The 21,825-nt window shown below is 40.6% G+C and overlaps 1 protein-coding gene across 2 annotated transcripts in view; it reads left to right on the plus strand.

Moving 5' to 3' along the window:
- The window catches only part of acaca (acetyl-CoA carboxylase alpha), a 289,052-nt gene that overhangs the window by 240,940 nt on the left and 26,287 nt on the right, over positions 1 to 21,825 (plus strand). For both annotated transcript variants that reach the window (XM_063031453.1, XM_063031454.1), the window contains 3 exons: positions 2,118 to 2,253; positions 3,873 to 4,050; positions 5,629 to 5,741. In XM_063031453.1, the coding sequence (XP_062887523.1) occupies positions 2,118 to 2,253; positions 3,873 to 4,050; positions 5,629 to 5,741 (427 nt within the window). The remainder of the gene's footprint in view (positions 1 to 2,117; positions 2,254 to 3,872; positions 4,051 to 5,628; positions 5,742 to 21,825) is intronic.

A 21,825-nucleotide genomic window follows, 5' to 3' on the forward strand; every position in this document is an offset into this window, starting at 1 on the left:
GAATTTGAGGAGATTTGGTATGTCACCTAAAACACTCAAGCTTCTACAGATGCACTGTGGAGAGCATTCTGACTGGTTGCATCACTATATGGTATGGTGGGGGTCGGGGTGCCTAATGCACAGGATCAAAGTAAACTGCAGAGAGTTCTACAATTAGTCTGCTCCATCATGGGCGCTAGCCTCTGTAGTATCCAAGACATCTTCAAGGAGCGGTGCCTCAAAAAGGTGCCGTTCATTATTAAAGACCCCCACCACCCAGGACATGCCCTCTTCTCATTGTTACCATCAGGAAGGAGGTACAGAAGCCTGAAAGCACACACTCAATGATTCAGGAACAGCTTCTTCCCACTGCCATCTGGTTTCTGAATGGACATTGAAACCATGAACACAACATAGAAAAACATAGAAAACCTACAGCACAATACAGGCCCTTCGGCCTACAAAGCTCAGCCGAACATGTCCTTACCTTAGAACTACCTAGGCCTACCCATAGCCCTCTATTTTTCTAAGCTCCATGTACCTATCCAGGAGTCTCTTAAAAGACCCTATTGTTTCAGCCTCCATCACTGCCACCGCCAGCAACCCATTCCACACACTCACCACTCTCTGCGTAAAGACAACAACTTACCCCTGACATCTTCTCTGTACCTGCTCCCAAGCACCTTAAAACTATGCCCTCTCATGCTAGCCATTTCAGCCCTGGGAAAAAGCCTCTGACTATCCACATGATCACTACTTCTTTTAATTTCTGTTTTTGCACTATTTATTTAATTTAACTATTTGGTATTTATACGTATATATACTTTAAATCAGTTTTTTCTGTATTATCAAATACCACATTGTACTGCTGCCGGAAAGTGAACAAATTTCATGACATATGCAGGTTATATTAAACCTGATTTTTGATTCTCATCATACCATGAATTTCCAATGAAAAATTTTGCATTTATATAATAATGTTTCATGGCCTCCCGATACACCAAAACAATTTTGAAGAGTAGTAAGCAATGTGATGAAAAGAAGGGCAGCAGTTAATTTATAGTTAGCTCAGTGACACAGGAACAGTTATGTAATAACCAGACTTGGCAAATTAATTGGCTTACATTAGAATCCAAAAAGAAATGCAGACCGAAAAGGACCATTCAGAGTTGCTGGTTGTGCTTCAGGATGTGGTTCAAGCTATCCAGGGGACATTATGCCAGGTGCTAAGATAAAATTGATTGTGAATAGAGAAAATGTCGGGGATGGCATGAGATGTTGCTTCTGATTATAACACTACTGCACCTTTCATGGAAGGAAACGTAGAGATCTTCAGAATCTCCACAGAAATGAAGCAAACCAGATTCCATCTACCTGGTACAGAGATAGCAGACCAGCCATGATCTTGTTTAATGGCAGAGCAGGACTGAAGAGCTGGGTAGCACATTCCTGCTTCGATCTCTTAAGATTTAAAAAAAATGGCCAAGCTTATCTTACCATGATGTTGCATGTCGCGTGCTCCTTTCCATTTCACAATGTCAGCACTTCTCTACCCACCAGGTCAAAACAGAGCATTTTACCATGATGTTGCACGTCGCGTGCTCCTTTCCATTTCACAATGTCAGCACTTCTCTACCCACCAGGTCAAAACAGAGCATTTTACACCTTGCTATTTTAAATTTGCTATTTGACTCGATCAGAAAATAGAAAGACAACTTATTTTCTTGTTAAGTTAGCAGATGCTTCGAAAGACCTGATATAAAAACAGTTTCTCCCCACAGGAAGAAATTAGGGGGCACCTGGATATAAGAATTTGTAATGCAGGATTTCAAGTCTCTGGCTGTCCTCTTGATCTGTGCCTCTTATTATGTTTTTGTCAATAAAACTGATGATTTAGTCATTACCAGAGTTTATAGAAGTTTGGACTGTTCAGTTTGCTCCATTATAACAGTAATTATACTTAAGTAATATTTCATTGGCTGTGAAGTACTTTGGAACATGTTGAGGTTATAAAAGATACTATAATAATCAAAGTCTTACAAGCCGCTCCACTTTTCTCATGACTTTTCCATTTCCTCCTTTACTTAAATATGGGTAGTTCTCCTTTAATACGTAATTATTGATCAATGCACGAACAGATAATCCAGCAAGCCGGGCAAGTTTGGTTCCCTGACTCTGCCTTCAAAACTGCACAAGCCATTAAGGACCTGAATCGAGAAGGGCTCCCACTGATGGTATTTGCCAATTGGCGAGGTTTCTCTGGTGGAATGAAAGGTAAAGAGATCAAAGTGATATGTTTTCAAGTTTGTTTGCAGCAAAAAGCTATTTCCTTCCTATTTCATTGCAGCCGGGAGAGAGGCCACTTCAAGCGCAAGACCTCCTTGACCATAGTTCTTATTGTTCAGTGCTTACATGGTGTGGATTGCTCTGCTGCCATAAGGCACTAAGTTTAGTTGTTGAATAAAACCAGTTTTGACCAATCAGTAGTCAAACCTCTTGCACGGATGTGTGCTCTGAACTTGCAAAGCACAGCTACAACCAATACCAGGCAAGCTACTCTGCAGTTGAGTTCTGATGGAGGTCTTGACCTGAAACGTCAACAATCCCTCTACCTCCACAGACGCTACCTGACCTGCTGAGTTAATTCAATAGTCCGTTTTAAATTTCCTTCAAGGTTTTTTAACTGGCTGTTCTGTATTCTTTGTAGTGAAACCCCATATAGTATGCTGTGACTAATTTTTATAAACTTTTAGCTATGCAATACCAGAACAGTCCACAGTCTGTAAAAATTTGGAATTACTGTAACTGGTGAGTTCAGTAGATGCAGTACTTTGCAGTTTAACCTCAGCTGTTAAAGCAGTGCACACAGTCTGATGTGAATGTCGTTGGAGCTCCTTAGAAAGATCAATCAGTCACAGCTTAGGCAGACTCTACATTCTCTCCACTCACATTAGTTTTCAATGTTTACACCTAAGCTATGAATATGGATTATACAAGAGGAAGGAGCATTTTCCAAATAATAAGCTGAAAAAAACATAATGTTCATAAATTTAAATTATTTATATAAAAATGCTCCATTAGAGAGACAACATATTAATACAAGGTTATGAGACAGATACAGTAAATGTTTAATAAATCGTTCTATTAATGCTTCAGAAGCATTTTTGTTGAAACCCTATTTTATACTTCAAAGTATGCAGGAGGCTCTTTCAAGGAAACTGATGATAATGTGCCTTTAAGTCCCTTTATACAGTCTCAGCAAATAAAGCACAGACATTGCAAGGGTCCGCTCCGTGAGACTGTTTGGCACAATAACTCCATGTCAGTGAATGTTGTGATGTGCGCGTGAACGTTCTCCCTTCGCACCACTTTGATTATTCATGGGGATGAGAGGGGGTTTGCAATGCTGTGGAGGGAGGAAGAAAATAAACAATTACACCATTCTTCACTGAACACACACGGCAAGGAGTCAATTGGATGGTGGGTAAAACATCTCAGAAATCGTGTGTAATGAGTAGGAAAAGATTAGACGCAGTTCTCGCTATGCTGAAAATTGACATTAGCAAAATCTCTTTACTAGACGACCTAGGAGGTCCAATTCAAGTTGGATAAAAAGCACATACAGATACGTTTGGATTGGTCTTCTGCACATTTTTATTTAGCTGGAAAGATTATCAAGATAATGCAAAATTAAATTATAAAACTCACTGAATATTTAGTTGGGGGGTATCCATATGCTAGGGTTTAGTGAGGCAGGCCAGCAGTGACCCACGACAGTAAGAAATCAGCCGTGAAATTTACCAGAAATTAACACTAGGGTCGTTGTCTCAGCATGAGTGGTTTGATAGGATGCGAATCCCTGTGAAATTAACCATTCTGTTCTTCCCCTCCAGACATGTATGATCAAGTGCTGAAGTTTGGTGCGTACATTGTGGATGGGTTGCTGGAGTACAGGCAGCCTGTGCTTGTGTATATCCCCCCAAATGCAGAGCTGAGAGGTGGCTCCTGGGTGGTCATTGACACCACCATCAACCCCAGGCACATGGAGATGTATGCAGACAAGGAAAGCAGGTACAGAAATAGACTCTGTCCATGATATTAGTTAACTCTTCATTACTCATCACCCATGAATATCTAATGAGGAAAACATAGACTGGTATTTGCTGAAGTTTTTTTTTCCCCATAGACAATTAATTCTGTCTCAAAACCCGACTAAAATCAACCTTTTGCTCGACATGAAGCTGAGTAGTGAAAAAAACATATAACTCTCCCAGCTCACTGTTGTTACTCAGTTGATTGCAGATGACTACAGCTGTTTTTATTGACAGGGATTCAGGCTTTTACAAAATATTGCTGCTGAGCAGCAGAAGTCTAAGAAATGAAAAGTTTTTCTCTTATGGATTAGTCATTTTTATTTCATGTAGAGCTTTCTAAAGCCAAAATTGATTTTCCACAGACACATCACATGAAGAATGGATGCTTAAAACAGTACCTTCACATGGTCAACGCTACAAGGAGAGGGAGATGGGGGAAGATATAGTTCTCACTTCAGTTCCATGAATGTTTTTTGCATCTTCCGTCCCTCGATGGAAGTTTCCTGCAAATCCATAGTCTGGATATATTGTGAAAGGATCACTAAATTCAAGTTAGTCTCCTGGGATTAAGCCCATTCAGTTCGACTTCACAGAATGTCTCCACATAATGAGGAACACTGGTCTTACGTGCTTTCACCACATTATACAAGCAAATTTAAATCCCTCGGAATTAACCATAATTGTTTTTGCCTTTACATTTTTTTTCGTGCCCCTGTATTACATTGTGGATAGTTCAGTTGTGCAACCGACGATCTCAGCAAAGCACTCTCAAGTTGGCCAGTTCATGACCCATTTTATATTGCTTTGAATCCACCACACCTGTAAGAAGACTTTGTAACTTGAGGCACAAACCATGTTTGCTAGGGCCCTCGATATTGATCCTCATGGATACTGAAACAATATAAAAGGCGGTCAGAGCAATTTTGCCTTTTTTTTATTTGCAGTTACCTCCCACATCCAATGCAATTCCTGTATGGAAACATGTTTTGATCTGAACATCACCCTCAACTTCTTTTTACTCTCCTCCTATCTGTAATGACAAAATCATTCCCCTGTCAAATTGTCACATGACCACGGTGTCTCTATAGTAAAACCCAAAATATGCATTTCAGGGGCAGATAATCTTCTGCCATTTAATGCCATCAATATGGATTTTTTTGGGGGGCGGAGTAACTTTAATTTAGGCCTTTCTTTAATCGTACAATTACCTGTTTTTTTTTAAACACTGTCCTTCTTGCCCTCTGTAGAGGACAAGTGAACCTTTGTGAGTACACTTAAACTGAGCAGAAATTGCCACTAATTATTGCCCTTTAAATCTTATGAAGTAATAATATTTTCACGTTTCTAAGACCGGGGGCAACTAAAGTACTTGTAAAGGAAAGCAGAGCACCTCAAACCCCCGGCGCAGAACTAAGAGTGACGTCTTTATTTATTGAGATCCAAACTATAGTGGTGTATTTTTTTTTAAAAGAATATGCTGAGATGTTATGACTTTTAATTTATGTCCTGAATAATTGCATGCTTAATTAGCCTGTAAATGGGTTTTACTTATCAGAGGTGGTGTACTGGAGCCAGAGGGGACAGTAGAGATCAAATTCCGGAAAAAGGACTTGGTGAAAACAATGCGAAGGGTGGACCCTGTGTATATGAACCTGGCCGAGCGCTTGGGTAGGTGCAGTTTAATTTCTGTCGACCTCCTTTCCAAAACCACCCCCTCCCCATCCCCTACACCAACCAAGTTTTGTAAAGATGAATGCTTTGAACCTGTGAAGTGCCTTAATATGGATGGCTGGTCTCGTATTTAAATTTGTTCTGCGATTCATTAATGCACTGTAGCTTTTATTTATTTATTATTTTAAATCAGTCTCTCACAGTTTAATTTGATTACAGCCTGGAGGTTACAGGCCTCGGGGCTCAACTTGAGCTCATTTATGAGATTGTGATCTGTATGATCTACTGTCATGGTTACCAAATCTAAATTAACAGGCAATTAATTTTTTTTTACTGCCCAATCAATTTACTTTGCTTCACTTTTGAGCATCCCTTTTGCCTTTTAGAACACCACTGTCCCTGTCCAAAAAAAAAGAAGAAATTAGAATGGTGATGATTGCAGAGCAGCTGCTGGGTTTAATTGATGGGTGACTGGGACCCTAATGTCACTTTTTGATTCTCCTCTTGGTTTTAAATGGCAGCTCCTGGCCTTAACCCACTCCTTTCCCCGGCAGTATGGGTGAGATCAAGTGCACCTTTTAGATACAGCCACTGAGTTATTAAGCCCCGTAAGTCAGGAAGGCTGCAGGTTTCAATCATAAGAGTACATTGAGAGGACGATCCTGTATAAGCTGCATTTTGCATTAACCTTTTCCATGAGGAATTTAACCATTTATAGTTCTGACTGTTCTTTTTAAAAAGATGTAGAGGTGTTGGAAAGGGTGCATAGAATATTTACCAAACAAACACAAGGTTAAGCAGATAGAAAAGAATGAAAAGCTTGTGCCTTTTCACTCTAAAGTGGGCGTAGGCCCAAGATTAACCGGGTTGGGGACCTCCACATAATGGGAGAATAGAATGGGGCCCGGAGATTCTCGCCACCCAGGCCATGCTGCCTTCAGGGAGAAGGTACAAGTGCCTCAGGACTGGCACCACCAGGTTCAAGGACGCTTTCTACCCCTCAACCATCATACTCTTGAATACAAGGGGATAACTACATTCATTTATTCATTTGCCCCATTATTGCTATTTATTTATATTTGCATTTGCTTTGTTTGTCATCTTCTGCACCCCGGTTGATCTTTCATTGATCCTGTTATATAGTTGCTATTCTGTAGATTTGCAGAGTGTGCCTGCAGGAAAACCAATCTCAGGTTGTATATGGTAACATATATATACTTCGATAATAACATTTACTTTGAACTTTTGATAAGGCCACTGATACAAGGTGGTCAGCAAGGTATCATTCAAAAGAAACTTCCTTATTCAGAGTGGTTAGAATGTAGAACTTACTTACATGAGGACTGCTTGAGGTGATTAAAGTAGATGTGTTTAAGATGAAGCTTGATAAATGTATGAGGTAGATGGGAATAGTGCGCTTTGCAGATAATTGTATGTGGAAGGATGGAAGGGAGCATGTGGAGTATAATGGCTGATGTGAACTGTTTGAGCTGAATAGTCTATTTCTGTGCTATGTATTCTGAGTGAACAGGAGGTTACATTTTTAGCAACATGATAAAGGAAGCATTCTGCACAATGCCTTGGTGAATTGATGGGTTGTTTTTTTTTGTTGTTTATTTACTTTGAACACTTATTGAAAGCAAAATGCTTCAAAAATGATAGCTGTCCTTTCAAACTACAGTTTGAGCTCTAAGCAAGCAAACGAGCTTGTCATTTTGAACAACTTGTATCTGAAGAAGCATAAAAGCATGAGCTGTTGATAAAGACCTCAGTTGGATGAGTCATAATTGTGCTCAACAAAGAATTTGATTGTTAAAAACACAGCCTAATGGAAGGAGAGCGGCTTTTGGAGCTTCGCAGATACCCTCTCAGACAAAGCATTGCATAATTTTATTTTTATGGCTAATTTAAGATTTTTTTTCAAATTCTTGGTTATTCTGGATCACTGCTCTTTGATGTTTACTTCACCCCATTTGCCACAAACAAGCAGTTAGGCTGAGGTTCCTGCTGACACCAGCAGAAGCTGTGTCGACTCCATTTGTCTTATGCCGCACACTTCAGGCTCGCTGGTTATTAAAGAGAATTTCACAGTCATTTAACTCTTGAAAGAATGAGGGCAACGGTGTCTGTTGTGAGACATCTTTCAAAAATTCTACACAGGTAACTTGCTAAAATAAAGATGAACTGGAATTTGCAGCATGGAGAATTACAACAGTAGCTTTTATTTGTTTAGCATCTTTAAAAGTGTGAGCAAACAAAAATTTAATGTTGAAGCACATTCTATGCGATTAAGACAGAGGACCAATAAATGAATGGCCTCGGCCGAAAGCATCGTCTGTTTATTCCTCTCCCCAGAGAGAAATAAGCGGTTGAAGGCTCAGGTTGTCTGACCTACTGAGTTCCTCTGGCATTTTGTGTGTGTTTTAAGAGGTTTCATGAAGGGGAAAAGAGAGCTTTAGGGGGTAAATTTCAAAAAAGGATCGCTGGAAGAAATGGCTGTCCGTGATGAACATTTGGATGCAATCAAATTGCCAGATGTAAAGGAATGTAGAGATTTCCAAAGGTTGTAGAGTTGAGGGGAAGAGGTGTGTTGTTGTGCTTGAATCTGTAGTGAATAATTCAATAGCACAAGGTTTAGAAAATGAAAACTTGGGTTTCCCTACTAATCACTAAAGCATGAAAACACTTCCATTGGCCATTCAATATGGGAGATGGTAATACTGGAAAATGCATAGCCCCTTGTAAAGGAAGCCACTTGGTTTTGTGCAGTTGTTTCCCTTCCCCAGCAGTGAAATTCTAGGCCACAGAAAGCCTAAGTCTCATATACGATCAAATGGATTCTACTTGTGGACTCGCACCTCTCTACCTTTACATGAAGAAATTGTTTGGGCTGAAGTTGTGGATGGAGGTATCTGCTGGAGGTCAGAGTGGATAGGGAATGTAGATGTGGCCAGACAGATGGGTGGGGTCCAAGTCAGTTGAGGAAATACAGACCTGATCTTTGGGTATCAGGCAGCCTCTAAGGTTAAGGGCAGGGGTGTGGGTGTGGAACTGAAAAAACCTGAATAATGCCTCAAAAAGGCAACATTAAGGACCCCCATCACCCAGGACATGCCCTGTTCTCACTGCTACCATCAGGAAGGAGGTATAGGATCCTGAAGGCACACACTCAATGATTTAGGAACACCTTCTTCCCCTCTGCCATCTAATTTCTGAGTGGAGATTGAATTCATGAATACTACCTCTTTACTGATTTTTTTTTCATTTTTATTTTTGTGCCACTTATTTAATTTAAATATATATATGTGTGTGTGTGTGTGTGTGTATATATTTATATTTATACACTACATACTGTAATTCATGTTTTTCCCTCTATTATGTACTGCGTTGTACTGCTGCAGCAAAGACAAGTTTCACAATATATGCCGATGATATTAATTCTGATTCTGAACTGATACAGGGTGATGGTCCAAAATATCATATGTCCATTTGCCTTTTGACTCACTGAGTTCATCAGTAGTTCAATTTTTGCACTGGGAAAATCATTTAAAGATGAACGCTCTTGGAACATAATGAATGTTTCAAACTCCATGGCATTAGACTAAATAAGATCAGGCCCCCATGAACTGTAAAAAGTAGTCTTAACACCCTGTTTGAAGCCTAAATCTTCTGTAGAACATGAGAAATTAACTGAAAGTGGCCTCAATGCCTGGTGGAATATGGTTTGACCTAATTGTGTAAGGCTAGTGGTCTCTTTGTGAATGCTTGTTGAATATGCAGCGAGTCAGAATAATGATCTGTAATCATTCTTGGATAAGATTCAATCCTTTAGCTCATAAAAATTAATTTCACCCATTATATATAGAACAGACACTGTTATATAGGGTTTGTATCATATGTAGTGCACCTAAATACGTACTGTATAGGCCAGTGATCTTAAGTGAATTAGATCATGCCAATGGGAATGATGTTAAGAACAGTGCTGGACTCTACCCTCCCCCAGAGAAAAGGGGATAAAACCAGCTCTTCCGCCAGAGGTTGCTGGATTGTTATTTTTGAGATTCAGTGTGCTCCTTGCCCATGGAGAATGGTCATTTGTTCAGGAAGCATCAGCAAGTGACTTAAGGCAACAACAGAAGCTATCTGAACAATGGGGGCAAAAGAGAGAAAGAAAATAAAATATAAGGATTTTAATGTAAGAATTTCTCAATTGACTTGTGAGGAAATGGAATTGCCTTCAGTTTTCAATAAAACAATGGTCAAAGTCGAGTGTATTGTCATGAGCAAGGCCATGCGTTCACAAATGCAGTGAAAGCTTAGTTGTAACAGCATCACAGGCACATTGCATCATGGAAGCATCATTCACAAAAAAAAGATGAATTCATCATTATTCACACTTTTTACAAGAAAGAACACAACTAAAAACAAAAAAAATGTTAGTTTTAGTGCAGAGTGATAAAAGTGATCATAGTTTCGGTATATTAAGTTAGTGATTAAGGTTGTGCAGGTTCATTCAAGAACCCTGTGGTTGAAGGAAAATATCTGTTCTTCAACCTGGAGGTGTGGGATTTCTGGCTTCTGTCTCTTCTGCAAGAAGGTGCCATGGCCTGGACGGTGGGGATCTTTGGACATTGCTTTCTTGAGGCTGAACCGCCTGTAGACGTTACCAGTGGTGGAGAGGGATGTGTCTGTGATTTACTGGGCTGAGTCCATTACTCTGCAGCTTCTTGTATCCCTGCATGCTGAATATGATACGTCATCTGATGTGTTATCACCCAGGAATTTCAAGCTGCTGACTCTCTTCACTGTTGATATCCCCCAATGCCCTCCTTCCCCTACATTCATTCATTCATTCATTCACTCATTTATTTATTTATTGAGATACAGTGCAGAATGGACCCTTCCGTCCCTTCAAGCTACACTGCCCAGCAATCTCCTGATTTAGTCCAAGCCCAGTCATGGCACAATTTGCAAGGACCAATTAACCTACTAACCGGTATGTCTTTGGACTGTGTGAGGAACTGGAGCACCTAAAAGAGACCCGCACGGTCACAGGGAGAACATACAAATTCCTTACAGGCTATGGTAGGAATTGAACCCAGGTTGTCTGTATTGTAAAGCATTGTGCTAACCACTACACTACCATGCCACCCATAAAGTTAACAGTCAGCTCTTTAGTTTTATTGACATTGAGCAAGAAACTGTTATGGCAGTACTCAACCAGGTGTCCTGTCTTGCTCCTGTATACTGTGATTCATCTATCAAACTGGTATCGACAGTGATTTGTATATGTCATGAATGTACATGCATGCAAGTGATGATACATTTGAATATTTTCATTATGGTGCCTGATTTACAAACAGAAGGAGTTTAAGTGGTATTACTGCATTGATACCTATACCCAGTGCAGAGGTGTGTTTTATTTGATTTGTTTGGGTCTTGGCAGCGCACCTTCCTGCTCCATTTAAATGAATCGTTAGGTGTCAATCCATGTGGATCTCATGAGCTTTGCAAAACGAATACCGGGTAGCACAGGGTCATGTGGGACCACAAACCCCATCTACCTTGCTAAACAATGAGCATTTAATTCAATGAGCAGATTTATAGGGCCGTAATATTACAGATCTCCAAGGCTGACCAATTTAACCAGCAACAAGTGAGAGTGCTATTTGAAATCAGTCATACAATTGTAATATAAAAGTGTATTTCTTCACTGAAAGTTGTTTTCTTGATTCAAGGTAATAGTGTATAAAAGGCATTACTACATCCACAAAATACTGGAAGAACTCAGCAGGCCAGGCAGCATCTAGGAAAGGAGTACCATCGACATTTCAGCCTAAAACGTCGACTGTACGCTTTCTGTAGATGATGCCTGGCCCTGCTGAGTTCCTGCAGCATTTTGTGTGTGTTGCTCAGATTTCCAGCATCTGCAGATTTCCTCTTGCTTGGCATTACTTCATCTGTTGATTTCCTAGCTTATACCACTTTTACTAGGCAGCACGGCTTGAAGAACCTATTCTGTGCCGTATCTGAATAAATAAATAAGTAAATTTACTTTGTTTTTCCAAAGGCAAAGTTAATCCCAGTCTGTTTAAATCCTTTATTCTTGCTTTAAAGCAGCTCTGTACCCCAGTCTTTCAAATTTACTGTTGTAATGCATGCATTCATCATTTTAGAATATTCATGATTGCTCTTTTACTTTTTTTCCATTTGTTTTTGTTGTTTTGTAGTATTATAATGTCTGTACAGAATAATAAAGTTCATATTTTAGTCTTCAGTTAGCTGGTATATTCAATAGCATGAAAATATACAGTCATTTAGTTCAGGTATTATTTTACATTCTGTTATTAGAATTACTACTATTTCTAAGAATTTTAGCAAATTTTTTTATATTTTGAAATAAATGTACAAACACATTTTTAGCAGAAAAATGAAAAATCCTGTCAACTCGACCTTTAACACTTTGAAAAGCATTCACAGGGGAAATTTAGCAGTCTCTGAAGGAGCTAGGATCAATCAATGGCTGATTATGTTCTCATTCTGTGCTGGATTGATCTTTTACTGAACTGATGATAACAGGCCTTTGCCTGCTTCAAGAGGCAACCCAAAATGGGCTTTGACACGATTGGTTGTGACAGGGATCAATCTGAAGCCTGCTGAGTGGTATGAGAGGCAGGCACCCCCAAAGATCTGAGAAAGCAACTCCGATTCATTGAGATGCCCTTGTGATGGCAAATTTGTTCCTTCCAAAGACTCTTTTATGTTTATCCTCCAACTGTAACAGAGAACCAATTTCAGAATTCAACGGGCCAAACCGAGAAATTGGCAGATGCAGCCCTTGAACATTTGCCTTCGGTTGGAAAGAAGAGAATGATTTCTTTATGTAGTAATGAGGATGACAAAAAAGAAAGCAGTAGGGCAGATCAATACAGGAGTGACAGATTAGAAGAGACACTTCATTTAAGACCAAAAAAAAATACAGAAATCCTTTCCTGTTTAATATGGTAACTTATCAGAATTTGCATCAGATTTCTACTGCTTTTTAAAATTGCACTTGTCAAGTATTACATGTGGCATAAAAGAAAAATATTGATTAAAATGATGTGCCTGTGACTTGCGAAGCAGCCATGCAGCAGAATATTTCAAAGCACAGCCTTTCCAATGGATGTCGTGATTACTAGCCAAGTGTGCTGTTCAGTGACTGGTATCAATGCCACTGTAAAACATCGAGCCTTGTCTCCATGAAAGGTAGTGCCTTTATTGGAAGCTTCAGGTGATCAATATGGGTTAAAAAGAATGGCTTAGGCTGTTGGCTTGTCTTCAGGCAACGCACACAGAATGTTGAAGGAACTCGGCAAGTCGGGCAGCACCTGTGAAGGGGATGTTTTGGGCTGTGAGAGCCTCAGACTGAAATGTTGATGGTTTATTCCCCTCCATAGATGTTGCCTGACTTCCTGAGTTCCTCAAGCATTCTGTGTGTACTGTTGAAGATTTCCAACATCTGCAGAATCTCTTGTCTTCAGGCAATACAAGATACATTGTCATGTAATGTGGGTGAGAGAAGGGGATCTTTAACCAATGTCCAAAAAGTGTGCAAAGTCAGAAAGCATCAGTGTCTTTCCTTTTTTTTTTGTGTAGGCCTAACCCAGTCTCCCCAAATGGAAGATACCACTTCTGGAAAGCTAGAGAATTCATCAGTTCCCCTACCCAGAAGTAGCAGGAAGAGAAGGGGGTACATCGACTGATTATAGCTGAGTATAGCTTTTGAACAGGTCAAAAGGGAAAGGAAGTGGAGTAGCCTTGTGCCTTGTTCAAAAAGGAATATGTTAGAGCACTGTTGAGCCACGATATGGAAAAAGTGGATATTAATGTAGAATGTAGAATCAGTTTTGGTTGAAATCATGAAAGCAAGTGAATGAAGATAAGGTCTGTAGACCCTCAAAATATGATGGCTTAATAGTTCAGAGGATAAACAGCAAAATCTCTTGGGCATGTTTGAAGAAAACTGCAATTCTCGTAGGATATCTTAAACTATGTATTGATTAGCCTAACCAAACTGTAGAAAAGGAATTTATGAAGCACTGTAGGACATGCTTGCAACAGAGAAGAGGTTGCCACTGCTAATCTTGACACAGTGAAGCGCATCCTTGAACCTGGGGTGCTGCCCAGGGAGAAGAATGCAACTCTGTAACTGTGACCCAGGGCAAAAGTAGTTTTAATATTGTGTTCAGTGGGTTTCAAAAGCCAGTATCTCTTGATTCTGAATCTGGGCCAACTGCAGGGTAAATGTGACTGCCTGGAAGTTTTTACTTGGCTGGTCATTCCAAGTGCCCTTTATGTTAATGACAGAAAGGGCAGAGTGCATTGGCTGCTCTGACCCCACGGAACTACTAATAGGGCCAAAACTTTGCTTGGCCAACGTGTAGGGCAAAACTAGTTTTAGATTCTTTAAAAAAAAACAGAGTGCCAACACATCACTTGTGGTTGCTCTTGGTAGTTCAAGCAAGTTTAATCTTTGATTGTTGCCAGCTCCAGAATTCTTTAATACCGTAACCCCGACTGTGAATGTAACCAGAACTTTATCCGTAGTTAAGTACCATCTTCTTCCATAGTTCAGTACTAGGTTTTGTTACTTGAAGAGGTTACTGGTGTGTAAATGGATTTAACCTATGCATGAAAACCGCCTCGTTCATTCTTGATTTTCATTGGTTAGCAGTCTCTCTGAAAATCCACGGTCTGATTGGTGAGGTAATTCGCATTGCAGTGGGGGAGTGCTTCAGATGTGAAGAATTTGGGCAACGTAGAAGGAGCTTTATTCTCCATCTTAACAGCTTTATCATTTCAGTGAGTGGCTGGTGCTAAGTGCTTTAAATGGAGAAGGGTTAAATCCTCAATCATATGCCATCTTGACACAGCAAAAGTAACAGAGACTGAGGGATGGTTAAGTGAGAGGATATAAGAAAGAGATGAATTATTAGAGTAAATGACATGCAGTATAGCAAAATGAATTCATAGCTAGAAATCTTTTTCTAACAGTGCCCTACAAAGGCTGTGAGATAAATTTGGAGACTAGAACCATACAAAAACACTTTAAAATACTTTTACTGCTGTCCTTATCACTGAAAATATCAGTTGGGATTTACCATGGAGTCAGAACTCTATTATTGGAAATAAGAATACATTTAGACAAACTGGGTACCATCTAATCAAAAATAGAATTACTAGTCAAGGGAAATGTGTTGAATTTCTGTTTTGGAATTTTGTGAAGTGAAACTCTTAACAGGTCAACTTCTTGTTACTTTCAAAGCTCGTTTAACTTGCCAGACTCACCTTTACGGAGAGTCCCATTTGCATTGTGATTCTCGTCCAGATGTCATAGCCAGAGCAGGGTATGCCAGTGGCTCTATAGAACAATTCCACTGTTTTTTGTACCTTTAAATTCCCAACAGAGGACGTGTGCTGCAAATCCCTTCCTTTTCGATGGAATAGTGAAGAACTGCCTCATTGTTCTGACAGCGAAGGATTAGGGACCCAAGCCAATGCAGTTGACAAGACATTGCAGAAGAGGTTCTTTTGGCCCTTTGAGCCGCACTGCCCAGCAACGCCCAATTAACCCTAGCCTAATTACAGAACAATTTACAAAGACCAACTAACCTACTAACCAGAACTTCTTAGGGCTATGGGAGGAAATCGGAGCACCTGGAGGAAACCCACGCATTCCACGAGGAAGACGTGCAGATTCCTTACAGATGACATTACAATTGAACTCTAAACACTGTCACCCGGAAATGTAATAGTGTCTCGCTAACTCTTACTTTACTATGGAGCTCTGAAAGACTCCAGGTCATTCTTGTACCCCAGACTAGTTAATTCTATTGTATTTTGTAAAATATATTACATCTTTTTTTCTCTGACTTCATTTCCATTTTCTCTTGAAACTTTTTATGGGTGGAAGTTGCCCTCTTGCCAGATTATTAGATATACTTAAAGTAGAGATGGATAAATATTTAATAGACTCAGGAACTCACTAGACTGAGTGCATGGGAAGTGGCACACAATAGTTAAGCCTTACGTTGATCAACAATGATCATATTGAATGGTGAGCAACATTCTTGTTCCTTTGCCTTGCTGAATAGGGTGTCCTCTTCCTAGTCTGTGTTCTTCGCTTTCCCCATTCCAGATCTACCCATAGCCCACTCTGTGGCTACACATCTCATGTAAGTGTGACTTGTAAATGTGCTTTGTGGTCATGTTTGGGGACAATATGAAGTTAGGTGTAGGAGATCAGGTAGTATTAAGGAAGCAGGGAGTCCGCAGAAGGACTTAGATAGATTAGGAGACTGGGCAAAGTGGCGAATGGAATACAGTGGAGGGAAGAAGGAGTAAAGGCATAGGCTACTTAATAAAGGGAGAGAAAATTCAGAAATCGGGTACAAAGGGACCACATACATAATAAATTGGCTACTTTATTATGTTTGTGGACTTCTGCTGTGGCCCATCCAGTTCAGGGTTCAAAGCGTTTTGCATTCAGATGCTCTAATGCACACCTATGTTGTAACGTGTGGTTATTTGAGTTACTGTCACCTTCCTGTCAGCTTGAATCAGTATGGCCATTCTCCTCTGACCTCTCTCATTAGCAAGGGGTTTTTGCCCACAGAACTGCCCCTCACTGGATGTTGTTTTTTGTTTTTCACACTATTGTCTGTGAGCTGTAGAGATTGTTGTGCATGTAAACCCCAGGGCTCAGCAGTTTGAGATGCGCAAACCAACCCATCTGGCACCAACAATCATTCCATGGTCAAAGTGAGTTAGATCACATTTCTTCCCCATCCGATGTTTTGTTTGAACAACAACTAAACCTCTTGACCATGTCTGCATGCTTTTAAGAATTAAGTTCCTGCCACATAATATTTGCAGTGAAGTGCAGGTATACCTAATAAAGTGGACACTGAGTGTATTCTCTGTGATTCCATAACACCAGATCTTGTACCCATATTCCTCAGAAGTGCATCAGGTACATTTCTCACTCCTTTCCACTCAAAATATTCCTGGGTATCTTTACATGGACATGTGTACATCTGCATTTGCATTCTTAGCCCCTGTTGCTTTCTGTACTTCTGTATCACCTCTAATATCAAATCTGTACAGGCTAGGGTCAAAGCATAACATTTAATGACTACCATGACTTCAGGAGCAGCTGCTTTCCTACAAATATCAAGTTCCTGAATTGACGTTCACAATCCTAATCCTACCTCAGTGACGGAACAGTACAGTCCACCTCTTGTACTACCGTGGGCTTTTCTCTGTGTTTTGTTACACTAATGTCTTGTTTTGCACAGCCTTTTCTTTTCACTGTCTTGTTTCTTACTTAGTGCCTGTAACGGCACTGGTGTTTAGGGCAGCTATGAAGTTCCTCCACCTCTGGCGGTGTTTCAGGGCTTCCTCTCGATTTTCACTACTGTCAGTCATAAAAGTCGTTCGCAGCAGCATCAGGTGGAGACTCAAGAATACTCAAATGTAGAAGGATTCTTCATTGCTGTTTCTGTAACAGTTTTGTTTTACCAGTCAGAGCTGTTGGCCCTGAGCTGAACCCCCAGACCTGGAGGACCAGTGGACCACTCTTAGTCCGTCCTCTACCCTTTGACCTGTTTGGCATGGGTGACCTCACCAAGCCCTGACCCCAGCCAGCATAGCTCTGTAGGTTATTGAGACATGCAAGCCTCTAAACCATGACAAAATTGTGGTCCTCTTGGAGGCCACTTGTATGATGAGAATAAAGTGTTCTTTCATGTATTCTGCGTTGTCTGAGTTTACGTGCCTGTGATGCTGCTGCAAACGAGTATTTTTCACTGTACCTGCACCTCAGCCTACTTGAGCATTTGACAGTGCACTCAACTTCACTTGATATTTTTCTACTTTCCAGCTGAGGAACTGGAAAAAATCTTAATTCGGTTCTAAATTATATTGATGAAAATCCAATGCTACTAAAAACCCAGTGGTTAGAGAGTAATTTGATCAAGGGTGATGGTGTCTGAAGACCACTGAGGTGTATTATTCAGTCGTTAGCCTGTGCTTGCCGTGGTGAAGTAAGGATTTAAGACCTCTTTAGTGATGTAGTTGTAGACATGTTTCTGGTTGATCAAGAGCTTGGTTGTACAATAGTGATTGTGAGCAACAAATAACCTCAAAGGGGATCAATCATTGTGTAATCACTGTCCGGCTTCTCCTTCACTCTTGTTTATTTTTCAAGAGAACAGGACTTGGAGAAGCAAAAATCTTTAATGCAACGTAGATTTAAATTGAGCAGAAAATAGTCATCGACATATTTGTTAATATTACCTGAACCATTAGTCTGGATGGTTGAGCTGCCTTTTCAACAAGAGAACTGTCATTAAGAACATAAAATACTACAATTCAGAATCCCACTGTACAATTACAATCCAAAATAGGTATCCCTGTTTGCAAGACCTTCCTTTTCCCATACAATGCATGTTGCAGTCTGTTCTGTGTTAAGATCAGTTCACCTTTTTCATATGCTACTTTTCTCACAGTTTCTGGAAACAGAGTTTGAGTATAAGTGAAAGGTTTTACATTTTTTTAATTAGAGCACCACAATTGAAGCACTTAATGCATGTATTAAGTACCTGTGGAGCGGACACAGTTTAGACTGGGTCATGTTCAATAGTATGCATTATCTCCAAAATATACTTGCTTCATTTTAAGATGAAAGTATTTCTGATTATGAGACATTATGGGAGCTGCTCCCTCCATGTTAATAGCTATAAAAGCAAGGATGTGATGCTGAGTCTTTTAAGGCATTGGTCAGACTGTACTTGGAGTACTGTGAGCAGTTTTGGGCCCCCAGAGGAGGTTCACGAGAATGATCCCGTGAAAGAAAGAGTTAACATATGAGGAGCGTTTGATGGCTCTGGGCTTGTACTTGCTGGAATTTAAAAGAATGAGGGCGATCTCATTGAAATCTATTACATATTGAAAGGCCCAGATGGAATGAATGTGGAGGGGATGTTTTCTATAGTGGGACAGTTTAGGACTGGGAGGGACAGCCTCAGAATAAAGGGGTGTACCTTTAGAACAGAAATGAGGATGAATTTCTTTAGCCAGAGGTTGGTGGATCAGGGGTATCATTGGCAAGTCATTGGGTCTATTTAAAACGGAGGTTGATAGGTTATTAATTGGTAAGGATGTCAATGGTTACGGGAAGAAAGCAGGAGAGTGTGATTGAGACGAATAATAAATCGGCCATGATGGAATGGCAGAGCAGACAAGATGGGCTGAATAGCCCAATTCTGCTCTTGGGTCTTAGCTGATAGTTTATTAAAAAATGTTCAGAGCTTATTCCCCATGCATTTGCAATCAATTACAATGAAGTTAAAGGGGACACAGGGTTAACTTTCAACCTTGCAGCCTTGATCATAATGTTCACCCTGTATTAATATCAATGGAATAATAATCTTGGTTTTTGCAAGGTGAGGTAAAATTCATAGGACACCATCTGGTCTATCAGGTTGCTGGTCCGACACAGAAAGTATGCCCTCTGCCAGTCTCTTTGTGGAATCCATACCTTAATAGCATGAACTATCCCTGTTCTCTTATTTTAACAATGTCACAGACCCAGTAAAATAAGGGATTTGTCACTGCAAGAAACCAGCACTTAACATTTGTTCTTTGAAGCCTGCCTTCCATTTAATTTGGATTTTATTTACAGTGGGAAAAATCCAGCTGTTGTTGGCTAGTGGCTGGAAGAAAAGAAAGTGACAGGAGCAAATCTTTCTGAATCTGAAAGTCATCAGATCAGCATGTGGGTCTCTGTATGAAAGCAGAGGTTAGTGCACAGTTACCAACTTGGAAAAGCAGGAGAGGCTTTTGCTGTCCTCTTAAGTAGATAAAATTGTGGTAAGAATATCAGAATTGTCTCATGAGAGAACTCCTCAACCTTCTGAGGTCTGCAAGCAGTTAAGATGATCTTCAGAGGGAGTAGGTGCTTCGCACCGAGTAGGACGTACAACTCGCTGCGTGTGAAGCTGAAGGCATGCACAAGATGGGGGCAAACAGCTGCCAACCCTCTTCTCCCCCTTCCCCTAAACCTGACTGATTAATACCCAATAATGTTACTACTGCTGCAGATTGGCGCATGGATGGTCACCTCATAACATTAAAGAGCTGCACGTTTCTGTAAATATGCACTTAAATGCCTGTGATTTTGCCATTTAAAAACTGCAGTGCAGGTTGGGTGACTGTTGAACTCTTCAGGTGGCAAGCCAAGATGAAAGGGTGTGTGTGCCTCATGATTGGTAACTCAGTAAGAGACAGAAGTAAACCCAGCAGGCATGGTAAATAAGTCCCAACTCTTTCCACCTGAATGTAGACCTATGAAAGCTGGATTTAGTAATGTGAACGCAGCTACGTGTTGTCTTTCTGAGGCTCTGTGTAAAGGTGGGAAGCCCAGCATTTGCTAAAGACTATACATGTGAGAGAATGAGCATGTCGTGTTGCCACGAAGTTTGAGGTTTACTATGAGTCCGTTGTGGACGTAAATATAATTGAGGGGAGTATTTGGAGGTCATGGAAATGATTGAGTAGAATAATATTTAAAGTCTTGATTTCATTGTGTGGATCAAGGAAAATCTTAAATTAGATCCTAAGGGTACATAAAAGATAAATGGGGAAGAGATGAGTGGAAAACACTCAGAGAGATGATAAAACCAAGCTCCAAGACCTAGGCCACTATCTCCCTGTGTGACGAGATCCTCGATTTCCTCACTTCCAGACCCCATTCAGTTCAGATTGGCAACAGCATCTTCTCCACAATCAGTATCAGCCCAGGTGCTTCTCTAGGCTGTGTGCTTAGCCCCTCCTGCTCTATTTGCTTTATACCTGTGATTGAGTGGCTAAGTACAGCTTCCACACCGCCTTTAAGTTTGCCGACGACGTCGTTGTTGGATGAATCAAAGGTGGTGTTAAAGTTGCATATAGGAGGGAGATTGAAAATCTGGTCGAATGGTGCCATTCACCTCTCACGGCCTCTCACTTGGCATCAGCAAAACCAAAGAGCTGATAATCAAGTACAGGAGGAAGAAGCAGAATGTCCGTGAGCCTGCCCTCATGAGGTGGAGGGGGTCAGTGGCGACATTGTAGCATAGTGGTTAGCACAACGCTTTACAGCACAGGAAACCCAGGTTCAGTTCCCACTGTTGCCTGTATGGAGTTTGAATGTTCTTCCCAGGACTTGGGTGGGTTTCCTCCAGGTGCTCTGATTTCCTCTCACACACCCAAAACATACCGGATGGTAGGTTAATTGCTCATTGTAAATTACCCCATGATTAGGCTAGGATTAAATTGAGGGATTGCTGGGCAGCAAGGCTTGGAGGGCCAGAAGGGCCTACTTTGTGATGTATATCAATCAATCAATAAATAGATAAAATTCCTTGGTGTTACCATATCAAAGGATCTGTCCTAGGACCAGCGCGTAAGTACCATCTCAGAGAAGAGACAATGGCACCTCTGCTTTCTTGAAGTTTGCATAGATTTGGCATGTCACCAAAAACTTTTACAAGATGCATAGTAGAGGGTATCTTAACTGGCTGCATCACAGCCTGGTATGGAAACACCAATGTCCAAGAACGGAAAAGTCTACAGAAAGTGGTGAATGCATCCCAGTCCATCACAGGCAAGCCCTCACTACCACTGAGCCCTTCTACGTGGAGCACTGCCACAAGAAAGCAGCATCTATCATCAAAGACCCCCATCATCCAGACCATGCTCTCTTCTCACTGCGCAAGAGGTATACAAGCCTTGGGTCCCACACCACCAGGTTCAGGAACAGTTATTACCCTACAATCCTCAGGCTCCTGAACTCGTGTGGAATACTTCATCCACTGCTGCTCTGAACTGGTTCTACAACCTACAGACTGAGTTTCAAGGACTCTTTACAACTTGTGTTCTCAGTATTTTTTTTATTTGGGCAATTTGTCTTTTGCACTGTTGTGACTGTGATTGAAGTCACTGAAGAGCCCCTGAAGTTGGTGATATAGAAGTTTTTATTCATTACAACAAGCAGGCA

This window comes from Mobula hypostoma, chromosome 23 (assembly GCF_963921235.1).
Source record: "Mobula hypostoma chromosome 23, sMobHyp1.1, whole genome shotgun sequence".
NCBI classification, from domain to species: Eukaryota; Metazoa; Chordata; class Chondrichthyes; order Myliobatiformes; family Myliobatidae; genus Mobula; species Mobula hypostoma.